The sequence below is a fragment of the Capra hircus genome, chromosome 10 (assembly GCF_001704415.2).
Source record: "Capra hircus breed San Clemente chromosome 10, ASM170441v1, whole genome shotgun sequence".
Taxonomy (NCBI): domain Eukaryota; kingdom Metazoa; phylum Chordata; class Mammalia; order Artiodactyla; family Bovidae; genus Capra; species Capra hircus.
Genome location: NC_030817.1, coordinates 88,403,505 through 88,416,223, shown reverse-complemented (window position 1 = coordinate 88,416,223; position 12,719 = coordinate 88,403,505). Strand labels below are relative to the sequence as shown.

Genomic DNA, 12,719 nt, shown 5'->3' with positions numbered 1-12,719 from the left:
ATCGGTTACTGCTGGTTAGAAGAATAGCTTTGGGGGAGAGATGGGGGAGAGAGAAGACAGGAGAGTTTCAGCCTGAAAGAGGGCTGTGATCTTGTGGTTTCTTTCCTGCTATTATGAACTGAATCCTGTCCCCCAGGTTCACATATCCCAGCACCTTGGAATATGACTGTGGCTGGACACAGGGCCATCAGAGGGGCAGCAAAGGTAAAGTGAGGTCATCAGGGTGGCCCCTAGTCCAAGATGACTGATGTCTTCATTGGGAGAAGAGATTAGTACACAGACAGGGCAGAGGGAAGGCCACGTGGAAACACAGGGAGAGACCGCAAGCTACAAGCCAGGGGCTGAAGCCTTAGCTGGAACCAACGCTGCCAACACCTTGGTCTTGTTCTTCTGGCCTCCCGAGCTGTGAGAATACACATCTCTGTTGTCGAAGCCCCCCAGTGTGTGCTGCTATGTCATGACAGCCCTAATACACCTGCCCCATAGTCAGCTGAGAGTATGTCTCCTAGAGCGGCAGGGTCTCGGGCTGTGTGGCATTTAGTAGGTGGGGGAGACGCAGTGAGGCAAGAGTCCTGTTCCTCAGGACTGGATGGACCAAATGGTTCTGTCCAAATCTGGAAACCAGCTGCCCATAAAGAAGACCACGGATAAATGGAGCAGAAGAAAGGAGGGGGCCAAGTCGGTGAAGGACTTGAGGTTAAGCCAATGAGACAATGCAGCCTCTCCAAGCCTGTAATGATGACTGCTGTTCCGGGTGGCATGGATGTCCTCAGGGGAAAGTGAACAGGGGTTGGCTTGGGTGCTGTGGAAATGATCCAGGCCATCCAGGTCAGGCTTGGGGCCCCATGTACAAAACTTCCCAGACCTGAGCTTCTAGGATTTTACACATACCTCTCATGCTCCTCCATGATGACTGGTTCTATCTCCCAGCTCTTGGGGCCTGTTGTTTCCTGAGTGTATATGTGTGTGCATGCACATGTGTGTGTCCAGCCTCCACCATCAGACTGGGAATGCCTAAGGCAGGCGATCATATCTCCTACCTCCCCTCTGTCTGCACTTCCCACTCACGGTGAACTCCTCACACCTGGGTCTCCTCCTCTGAAAGGTCTCAAAGCCCAGAAAGAGAGAGGAAACAGCCCCCTAGGCTCTTTGCAGAGGCCCTCTGGGAACGGGCTTACCACAACTGGGCAAGAGTCGTGTTCTGTGGGCATACACCGGATTGCCCATACACCTGTGGGCATACCCCTACTGGCCAGGGGTCCCCGAGGAAGGGGTCCTGGGGGCCAGGGTTCCAGGCAGCTCCTCTCCAGGTATGCATGAAACCTTGGCTCTTTGGGGACCTGCTCTGCGTGTGAGCAGTCGTACTCTTTAGATCTCTGAGTGCTGCTAAAGCCATGTGGGGCTGGCAGGCAAATGAGGCAATGGAGGATAATAAAGGGAGGACCGCTCTGCCCTGCACCGTCCCCTTGGCCCCAGCGCTCTCCTTGGGAGGGGCCTCAGGCCCCAACAGCAGCTTCATTACACTGTGACCACATGCATGAGGGGTATTAATAATTCATACAAATCTGCAAGTTAAATGCTCTGTCAAAAATAGAAATGCAATTGTCTACAATAAAATTAAAAACATAAAGTTTCTAAATCCAAAGGCTGCTATTGACAGAGTTTCCTGTCATCTGAAAGAACAAACCTCTCACTGTATTGGGAGGGGAAAAAAATTATCTGTGTTGGTTTCCTCCCCGCCGCCCTCTTCAATCACCAGCCTCCATCAGCCTCCATCTCTCTAGAGAGGACTTTACAGGTACTGGTCTGCCTGTGGCCTGTTCTCCCCCTACCGCATCCTGATCTGACCTCACTGCCTGCTGCTGGGTCTCTGAGGACCCAGCCTGCGAGTGATGGGATTCCGGAAGTTGGCTGGAGATGGAAGGGCCTTTACAGAGGGTGGTTCAGGGTGGGAGAGACGGGCAGGTGTGGGAGAGGCCGGGGCCACTTCGTTCTCAGAAGAGACAGAGACAGCCGGGCACCAAGAGCTTGGATTCAGGAGTCAGCATTCCAGCTCCACCTCCCTCTCCACCAGCGGCATGGCCTTAGCCAGGCCACTTAGCCACTCTGGGCCTCCGCTGCCTCATCTGAGAAAGGGAGGTATTGACAGACCAGTGGTATTCTAAGCCTTTTAAAGCTAGGAGGTCCTGTTTTTATGTGAAATCTTACCTAGGACCTCTTGGTAGATTAAAATGGAGACGTGGGGGTGTGTGGGTCCCAGAGCCCGAGTTGTTAGGCTACTTGCGCCCACCTTCACCTCCAAGAAACCCTCGGGTTCTGTGAAACACAGAAGAAAATCCTATAGTCTGGATTGATTTTTTCCAAATGAAGACTTGAAGTCAGGGTCGGCTGCTTCAGAATCATCAGGGGAGCTTATTAAAAAAAAGAGAGAGAGAGAGAGAGATCCTGGGCCCCAGATGGTCTACAGTGGAGTCTGGGAATCTGTATTAACCCCACCGCACCCCCATCCACTGCAACTCTGGTGCGCAGCCAGGTTGGGACAAGGCTGGACCATATGATCCCCCAGGGTTTTTCCTGCTCTAAAGAATTCTGGCCAATCTGCCTGCGTCACAGGCCCTGTAGCCGTCCCTCCTGCTGCTCCCCGGCCGTGACCTCGCGTTCACAGCCTCCTAAAATATCCTGATCCTCCTCCACAGCCCTGTCCCTTCCTGGCTCCACAAAGCCCCGGTCCCAGGGGAGGCAGCCGACTGTGTCACTGAGCTTCCCTGAAACGGGAAAGTCAGCCTCGGTGACCCGCTGCTTTTGAGGGGCTTGGGATTGTAGAGGGTGGGGACACTGACGGGGGGACAGGCTGGCTTAAGGGAGGCTGTGGCTTGCCTGTGGCATCCAGGGACATAGAAAATGAATGACAGTAGAGAATTTCAGTGTTTGCAGGGCACCTGGGTCCTATACTGCCCTCATCTGAGCCTTCTGCCAACCGTGCCGCTCTGAAGTGCGGGGCTGGCTGTTTTTATGCCAGATGGTTTTCATTTTGGCCCCGTCACATGACATATGGGATCTTAATTCCCCGACCAGGGATCAGACCCTCCCTCCCTGAAGTGGAAGTGTGGAGTTTTAACCACTGGTCCACCAGGGAAGGCCCTGGTTTTATGCCAGTTTTACAGTTAGGGAAGCAGAGACTAGAATGATCGAGGGCTTTGTTTTTTCAGGGCCAACACTGTACGTGAAGCCTGGATTCAGGCGTGTGATTTGATTAATCCCATCCCACTTCCCCACAGTGGTTGTTCCCAGACAAGGGACCTGGGCTGGTAGAGGCTACCTCAGAATCACCCGGAGCCCACGTGAGATACAAATCCGGGGCCCACAGAATCAGAGTAACTGTGTGCCTCTGTGAGTATAGGGGTTGGAGGCTGGCAATCTGAAGTTCTATAAAGGCAGGGGGGCCATGCCTGCTCTCTCCCTTCCCCTGCACCATGGAGATGGAGGCATCTTTACACCATGGCCCTTCACCACATCTCAGAGCCACGGCAGCTCAAGTGAGCATGCTGAAAGACAGACACAACTTATGAGAAGAATTCAACCCCTTCGCATACAAGGCACCACAGGTTCAGAAAGGTTAGGCAACTTGCTTCAGATCACACAGCATTTAGATACGAGCCCCAGCAGTCAAAGCTGTGTCCATGGCCCCCCGGCAGTGTCTAATGATCCCCGTGACCATAAAGAGGAGGGAGGCTATTCAGGATGGGAGAGGAATTTAGCTCTCCAGGGTGCATATGAACCAGGGATGCTCAGACCTCTTACAGAGCCCCACCCAGATCCTGCAGGGCCACCTACCGTCCAGCCTGGAGGGCAGGCACACTCGCCAGTGATGTGGTGGCAGGTACCCCCATTCTGGCAGGGGCAGCGCAGCTCACAGTGAGCCCCATGGCTCCCAGGCGGGCAGAGCTCCTCGCAGCTGCAGAGAGAAGCAGAGGTGTGAGAGGCAGCAGCATGCAAAGCCAGTCCCAAGGCTCCCGGGCTCCCTAGAAGTTATTGAGTTCCTGGTCGATATGAACTATACTAGGCACGAGGCCAGGAGGGGAAAGAGGGACTCAGTAGTGTCCTTGGAGGCTGTGTGCTTGGGCCAGTACGGGAGTTGACTTAAGGGCTTTCGGTATAAAGAAGAGGGCTCTTCTGGGGTGGGGAAGCAGAGGAAATCTTCCCTAAGAGGGAGGCATTTTACTTGAGTCTTGAAGGTAAAGTTAGTTTCACCGGGATAAGGGGAGGAAGGCCAAGCCAGGCAGAAGGAACAGCACAAACAAAGGCCATGAGAAGTAGCCATGCGTCCAACCTTCGAGAATCTGCCTAGATTCTGAAAGAGAGGGAATGTGGGGCAGGCCTCCACTCTCTTCCAGGCTCTGGAAGGCTCTCAGCCCCCACAACAGGCTTCTCTAGAAGGACTGGGCACTGCTGAGATGCAGGGGAGGCTCTGCATGTGGTCTTCTTGGGCCTGAGCTCAATGCCTTGGCCCGGGAGCTGGTCGGACATGGGGGCAGGGGACACCCTCCATCAGAGATGTATCTGTGGCCAGATTGCTTGGGTGCTCCCTCAGGATCTAGGGCTGTTGAGGCAGCCACTGAGCCTTTGATAAGTTTGAAAAGCCTATGAAAAGTTTTGTTTAGAATTAGAGCGTAAGCAAAAACAGTAAAGTTAAATTTCAGTGTATCTATCAGTTTTATAAAGCAGTTTAGGTTATGGTGATTTAGCAGATCACAGGAGCAAGAAAATGTGTCACACTTATACCAAATTAAGGATGTTGAGTTATGTTACTAATGTATGCAACTTTAATTTTGTTTAACACTCTCTGCCAAAATAAACTTTATTCCCTATAACTTAAAATGTGTGTATATATATATATATATATATATAATAGCTTATTATATACAGTTAATTCCACTGTTTTGGCTGCAATAAAATCGATTTTGAAAAAAGAAAAAAGGGTGGCGAGGAGAATGTCAATCTTGCCTCTGAGGGGTCACAACTATCCTGTCCATGCAGACTCCTTCTCCTGAAAACTGGATGAGGGGAAAAAGCAGGGGAAGAGGACCAGGCACAGTGATCTTCCCAAATCTAAGCATGATATCTGCCCAGGGCCCTCATCCCGTCGGTCTCAAATGGCCTGGAAGGCTCAGTAATGGCACTTGGGTTATGATCAGAAGAGAATTTCAAGCCAAAATGTGGAGCCCAGATCAGGAAGGGTCTCCTAGAAGAAGGTTTAGCCAGCTTCTCCCACCATGAGAGCACCCATCCCGAGTCCTCCAAGCCAGTTCCAGTCACCCTGGGCCCTGGACAGCAGGGATCTGAGGCCTGAGTGGGTGAGGCCCGGGAGTTCAGCCTCTGCAGGACTTGGGGCCAGAGCGCAGGAGATTTTACAGCCAGGGCTTTCTTGATCCTTCTCGAGTTTCCCCATCTTACCGTCCCAGCCACCCCTCTGCATGCGTCCCATGTGGGCTTTACTCACTAGACACCGGTGTAGCCGGGCGCGCAGAGGCACTCGCCCGTGCGGGGGTCACAGCTGGCGCCGTGGCGGCACTGGCACGGCAGCTGGCAGCCCTTGCCGTGGGTGCCCGGCGCGCAGAGCTCCTCGCAGCGCCAGCCTCGGAAGCCGGCAGCGCACACACAGGCGCCTGTGATGGGGTTGCACAGGGCCCCGTTCTGGCACTGGCACCGGTTGCTGCAATGCGGGCCCCAGTGGTCGCTATCGCAGCCTGTAAGAGAGGAGCGGGTCAGGGCAGAAGGATCCCCGTGGACTCTCCGGATGGGGGCTGGGACCAGCCTTCCCGTCTCTGCATCACTCTTCCCCGGACAGGAGGCAGCAAGGGGGTTCCGGTGGGAGCATTCACCAATAGCCTCCATCAGCTGGTCATCAACCTCTACCCCCCTCCCCTAAATAATCAAACAAGCTCAGAAGCTTCTTTTCTCAATGCATCTCTTAGTCAGGGTCATTCCAGTCCAAGACTGGTCCATCCAGTCTCCCAAACCCTTCTTCTGTACTGGAACTCTGAAACCATAAGCTGTTTAACCTTTGCCAAACTCTACTTGGTGGGCTCTCTCTTTCTCTCAGCCAGGCCCTTTCTCTTCCAGTCTGCCTCCTCTCTTCTCTGCGACTCTACTCCCCTTCTTGGAGCTGCCCCAGCCCAGCTCCCATCTCTCTCTTTCCATCTCTTCCTGAAACATTACTTTGTCTCACGGCTTGCATCTCACTCTCTGTGAACACGTCTCCAAACTCCCTGCCCCTCCCTGGGCTCCACTCCCTGTCACCCTTCCCATCTCCCTTTCACGCTGCGTCTCCCCACCAGTAATGCCGACACCCCTGCTTCCTTCATCTGCAGTTCAATCTCATTACTTTCTAAGCAGCTGACTTCAGAAGGGGCAGGAACAAGAAATGTTTCCCTGGGAGGTGACAGACAGCCTTGAAGATCTTTATGTGTAATTAAATGTTTCACAGAGTAATAGCTGAGCCAGCTTTGCAGAAATTCACACTCTGTGGCTGCGGAGAGGGGCTGAATGGCAGTCTTCAGGTAGGCCGCCCAGCCTGCTACCGCTTCCTAGCCTGACCCTCACCTGACGCATACAAGACACACAACAACAAGATGTCCTCGACTGTAACCTCATTCTCTCAAATCCTGGAGTAGGGGTGCATGTGGAGTTCAGGCAAGGACAGGCATGAATAATGTACTAGGAGATGTTCAATGGAGAAAAACACTGCTCCCAGCTAAGGAATCAGGCACCTTCCTAGAAGAGATGGCCCCTGAAGTGGACCATAAAAGATGTCTCACTTGTCTGTCAGAATGACCAAAATGTCCTGTGTTAAACCATGGAAAATCCCTCATTCTGAGAAATCTCTCAGTGCTGGGCAAACTGGAATGGCTAGAGACCCTGCTGCCTGCAGATAAGGAGATGATTAGTTGGCCTTTGTGCTCCAGTGATTCTAGGTTTTAGACACCCAGAAAGAAAAGGGGGCAGGCGAGTGGGATTGGGGAAGGTGTCCCAGGGGCAGGCTCAGTATGAGCAAACAGACAGTGGTACCCAAGTGTTGGATATGGACAAAAGCACAAGGTTCCAGTGAAGCCAATGAGTCCATGGGCTCTTTGGGACCACAAGGTTGATGGAGAATCACTTTAGCAGCCCCACCAATCCTCCTCCATTACCTCCCACTTGCTAACCAAAGTCAAGTGCTCAAAGTCATGGAAACTGCCCATCACTTTTACTTTTTTTTTTAATTAATTTTTATTTTTATTTTTACTTTATTTTACTTTACAACTCTGTATTGGTTTTGCCATACATTGACATGAATCCACCATGGGTGTACATGCGTTCCCAAACGTGAACCCCCCTCCCACCTCCCTCCCCATAACATCTCTCTGGGTCATCCCCGTGCACCAGCCCCAAGCATGCTATATCCTGCATCGTGTCCATCACTTTGAGTAGATGGAACCACCCTAGGCCTGGAATCCCAATCACCCTATCTTGCCTCATCCCTGTTTCATTGTGCCCCCAATACACATACAAGCTGAGCTGCCAAAGTCTGAGTAGGCCTCACCCTGCATTTTCCACTTGGTACTACAGTGAGTGAGGCAAAAACCAAGTCTGATAGCCAAAGCAGTCTTGGGAAAGAAGAAAGCATAACACTTTCTAATTCCAAACAAAGCTATAGTAACGCAAAGAGTATGACACCGGTGTGAAGACAGAAAAAGAGCCCAGAAGAAACCCATGCATATGTAGTCAATTAACTCACGACGAAGGGGCCAAGAATATACAGTGGGTAAAGGGCTGCTGCTGCTGCTGCTAAGTCGCTTCCGTCGTGTCCGACTCTGCGCGACCCCGTAGACGGCAGTCTCTTCAATACATGGTGTTGAAAACACTGGACAGCCACATCCAAATGAATGAAACTGGGCCTCTATCTTACACCATATGTAAAAATCAACTCAAAATGGATTAGAGACTTGAATGTAGGACCAGAACCAAAGAACCCCTGAAGACAACATAGGTAATAATCTCCTTGATATTGGTCTCAGCGATGATTTTTTGGAGTTGACCCTAAAAGCAAAGGCAACTGAAGCAAAATCAACAAGTGGGGCTACATTAAACTATAAAGCTTCTATGCAGCAAAGGAAACCAACACAACGAAAAGGCACACTGCCAAAGGGAGAAAATATTTGCAAATTGCGTATCTGATAAGGGGTTAATATCTGAAATATACAAAGAACTTTTACAACTAAGTAGCAAAATAAATAAAAACTCAACCCCAAACAATCTGATTAAAAAAATGGACAGAGGATCTAAATAGACATTTTTACAAAGAAAACATGCAGATGACCAACAGGTACTTGAATAGGTGCTCATAATTATCAGGGAAATGCAAATCAAAACCACACGAAGACATTACTTCACACCTGGTGGGTTACTATCCAAAAGACAAGAAATAGCAAGTGTTTGCAAAGATGTGGAGAAAAAGAAACTTCTGTGCATTGTTGGTGGGAATGTAAGCTGGTACAGCCGCTATAGAAAATGGTATGGAGGTTCCCCCAAACCTTAAAAACAGAACGACCATGCAATCCAGCAATTCTACCCCTGGGTACATATCTGAAAGAAATGGAAACACTAACGTGAAAAGATATCTGCACCCCCATGGTCATTGTAGCATTGTTCACACAAGCCAAGATACAGAAGCAACCTAATGTTCATCAGTGGGTGAACGGATAAAGAAAATCTGTATACACGCACACACACGTATACATGCACACACGTATACACACATACATGTGTATACCCACACACATACAAAATAATATTATTCAGCCACAAAAGAGAAGGAAATCTTGCTATTTGTGACAATGTGTGTAGACATTGAGGGCATTATGCTAAGTGAAATAAGTCAGACAGAGAAAGACAAATACCATACAATCTCACTTATCTGCGGAGTCTAAAAAGCAATGAACAAAAATAGAGCTCATAGATACAGAGAACAGTTTGGTGGTTGTCAAAGGTAAGTAGCGGGTAAAGGGGGCAAGGTGGTCAAAAGATACCAACTTCTAGTTATAAGATAAGTAAGTTCAGGGGATGTAACATACAGCATGGTGACTATAATTTATAATTCTGTATTGTATATTTGAGAGTTGCTTAAAAGAGAAGATCTTGAAACTTCTTATCACAAGAAAAAAATTTGTAACTGCATGTGATATTAACTACACCTACAGTGGTGATTATTTCACAATATATACAAACATTGAATCATTTTGCTGTGACCTGAAACTAATATAAAGTTATATGTCAGTTATATCTCAATAAAAAACTGAGTACAGTTATCATCACAAGCTGCACTCACACTGTAAGAGGCTCCCAGGATAGAGAGTGGGGGAGCACGCAGCAGTCACGTGTCTCCCACGTCACCTTCTCTCTGGAACATCTGCCCAGTGAATGGAAAGACGAGCAGAATTACCTAGTGCATCATTTCTCTCTCTCTTTTTGTTGCCAAGCACATATAGCTAAATTTGCCTGAGTTTAACATATATATGATGTGATTCCATTGTAGTAATAATAACCACCACATTTTAAATGCTCACTTGTGATGCTTAAAATGGTGTGAATTAGATTTTATCATTTCTCCATTTTTACAGATGAGGAAATAAAGGGTCAGGGAAATTATGTGATTGCCCGAGGTTATAGTCAAGGGTAGGCCAGGTCACTGCCCTCAGACCTTGGCTCTGTATTGAACTGTTGGAGTCCAGAGCCAGCTAGTCCTTGGTGCATCCCAGGACAGACAGTTACATTTCACTTATCAGAAGGCACCTCCATTCACTGGGTCACAACCAAAACCCAGTAAGAAGTGAAACTATGTCTCTGATGGGGGATCTGGGTATTTTCATGAAGTCCATGGACTAGCACTTGGGTGCTTTCATTCTTCTACTTGTTCATTCAGCCAATGTTTACCAAACGCCCACTAGGGTCAGAAAATGTCCCACCCTCTTGGAGTCACAGTCGAGTGGGGACACAGCCTCGGGAGCAGCATTTATGGGATGCTATGAAAGTGCCATGATAAGGGCAGTTCAGGGCATTAGAGAACATGGAAACGCAGTCCCATTAAGCCTGGTCTGGGTTCTCAGATCACAGACTGGGGGTGTGAGTGTGTGTGCGCATGCATATGTGGTGTATTTATATGTGTGCATGTATGTTTTATGTGGCTTCAAAGAAAAAAAAGAAGCAAGAGCTCTATTCACAGTAGGAGCCCATGAAATAAACAGAAAACATCTGTAGACTGAAAAAGCAAAGTAACTCGAAGTCACTACATAAAAGGAAATAACCCCTCACACCTAAATTGACAGGAAGTAGTTCCATTCAATTTAGAATATTCTGATTAAGGAGGCAGGGAAGTGTGTAATCCATTCCGTAGACATTCCCTCTAGAGTGATTAAGTGGAAAAAAAAAAGTTAGGGTTCACAGGGATAAGCTTCAGTTATCTTAGAAAATCTACTTAAAAACACCTCATTCCCTACAATGACAGAGAAATGAGGCAGTAAGTCAATTATCTACCCTGTTGAAGGTGAATAAAAACTATCATTATTAAAATTACAACAGGACTTCGCATTCTTTCACAGACAATCACAAAGTCTTTCCAGTTTGGCCTTAGAATGTCACCCCCTCACCGACTGTTTTTCTGTTTCAGTCACAGATGCTCCTCCTAATTATATTTGGCTTTGGGTGAATTTTTCAAGTGGGTTATCGTCTCTGGACAGTGAGTGAGGGCTTAGGGGCACCCGAAAGTCTGTGGTCTGCTTGTTCCGTTCCTATAGTCCGGCCAACTCTTGCCCTTCTCGGCCCGTGCCTCCCCAGCTGACCTCTCTGTGCTGTGGGGCCCGGGTCTGGGTGCTCCCCCACAAGGGGAGGGGCTACATCTCTCTCTCTCTCAACCTCTGACCTTCAGCACAGACATACTTTCAAATTTCTAACAACACTTGAAGGAGCAGTGAATACGTGCCAGGCCATAAGATAAACGCGTAAAATAAAATTTCTCAATTCTCACAACAGGAGACTTCCCTGATGGTCCAGTGGTTAAGAATCTCTCTTGCAATGCTGGGGACGCAGGTTTGATCCCTGGTTGGAGAACTAAGATCCTACATTGCTGCGGAGCAGCTAGGCCTGTGTGCCATAGCTACTGAGCCCACAAGCTCTGGAACCCATGTGCCACAACTAAAGAGTCTGCGCTGCAGTGAAGATCCCACATGCTGAAGCTAAGACCCAACACAGTCAAGTGAATAAATAAACATAAAAAAAGAACAGGAGCCTATAAATCAATAAAATCTCATTAAAAATATTGTTTATTCTCACAACAATCCCTTTATAGCTGGTGCTATTTACACCCCCATTTTGCAGATTAGGAAACAGAGGCCAGGGAGGTGAACAATCTTGTCCAAGGTCATGCAGCTGGGGAGTGACTAGGTATCTGAGCTCTAACCCCTGCTGTCCTGCTGGGCATGGCCTGGTGTTGATGGAAGAGGGGACGTGGGATGTCGGTGGCCATCCTGGGCTGAGATGGTCACCGTGGATGACTCACAGGAAGATGTGAGAACAGAGGCTTATTTTCCACAAGGGTCTTATCCAGGAACTGGTTCAGGTGGGAGTGGTGGTCGTAAAGCCTAGGTTTCTCATGACTGGCCCTATTTCCTGTAATTTTATCCTCTTCAGATAATTTATTTCTTCTGAACTTTTTCTATTGTCATATAACACAGATAACATACATTTAGCCATTTGAATCATTTTAAAATGTGCAGTCAATTCAGCAGCATTAATGACACTCACAGTGTTAAGCAGCTATCACCGCTATTTCCGAAACTTTGCTATCACCCTAATCTGGAACTCTGGAACCATGGAGCAGTAACTCCGCATCCCCTCCTCCCATCCGGCAGCTTCTAATCTACCTTCTGTCTCTATGAATTTGCTTCAACTAGATGTTTCACATAAATGGAATCATACAAAATTTCACATAAATGGAATCATACAAAATTAGTCCTTTTTTGTCTGGCGTCTATCATTGAGCATACCGTTTTCAAGGCTGTTCCACAATGTTGCACGTACCTGTATTTCACTCCTTTTTATGACTGAATAGTATTCTACTATCTGCCACGTTTTGTTTATCCAGGCACCTCTTGAGGTACACTTGGGTTCTTTTCACAGTTTGGCTATTGTCAATAATGACACTATGAACATGGGTGTCTCAAGGACCTTCTTAGATAATAAGCCCCTAAAGATCACTTTTTAAAGGCACAATTTGCTGTGTTTTTATGCTTTTATTGCCTTTGTCTACTAGGAACAATAACCTGGTTGACCATTGCTTTTTTGTCACCGCTTCTATATAAGCAGAGTTAGGTGTCTCTGCTAGCCTTGGGGTCCCCATGTGTTACAGCAGGGGGAGCTGGGGTGAGCTCCCCTGTCCCCCACGTGCACACGCAATCTCACCCATTGTCCACCCCAGAGCTGGGCCCAGGCCATCTGGTTGTGCCAACAAGGGTGCTTGGTCGGCCCTTCTCCAGCGACCCAGAGCCTCCCCCAGTCACTCATGTCCTCAGACAGTGCTCTTCTGCGTGGCTGCTTGCCAGCATTACCCTGGGGGTTCTGAAAACCTCTCCGGCCTAGGTTTCAGCCCTGGACATTCTGATATAATTATTCTGGAGTGGCAGGGC

General features: G+C 48.6%; 1 protein-coding gene across 9 annotated transcripts in view; it reads right to left on the bottom strand.

Annotated features, from left to right (window-relative positions):
* Positions 1–12,719, bottom strand: part of MEGF11 (multiple EGF like domains 11) — a 390,793-nt gene that overhangs the window by 81,972 nt on the left and 296,102 nt on the right. For all 9 annotated transcript variants that reach the window (XM_018053635.1, XM_018053628.1, XM_018053631.1 and 6 more), the window contains exons 6-7: positions 5,501–5,747; positions 3,835–3,955 (exon numbers count right to left, since the gene is read on the bottom strand). In XM_018053635.1, coding sequence (XP_017909124.1) covers positions 3,835–3,955; positions 5,501–5,747 — 368 coding nt within the window. The remainder of the gene's footprint in view (positions 1–3,834; positions 3,956–5,500; positions 5,748–12,719) is intronic.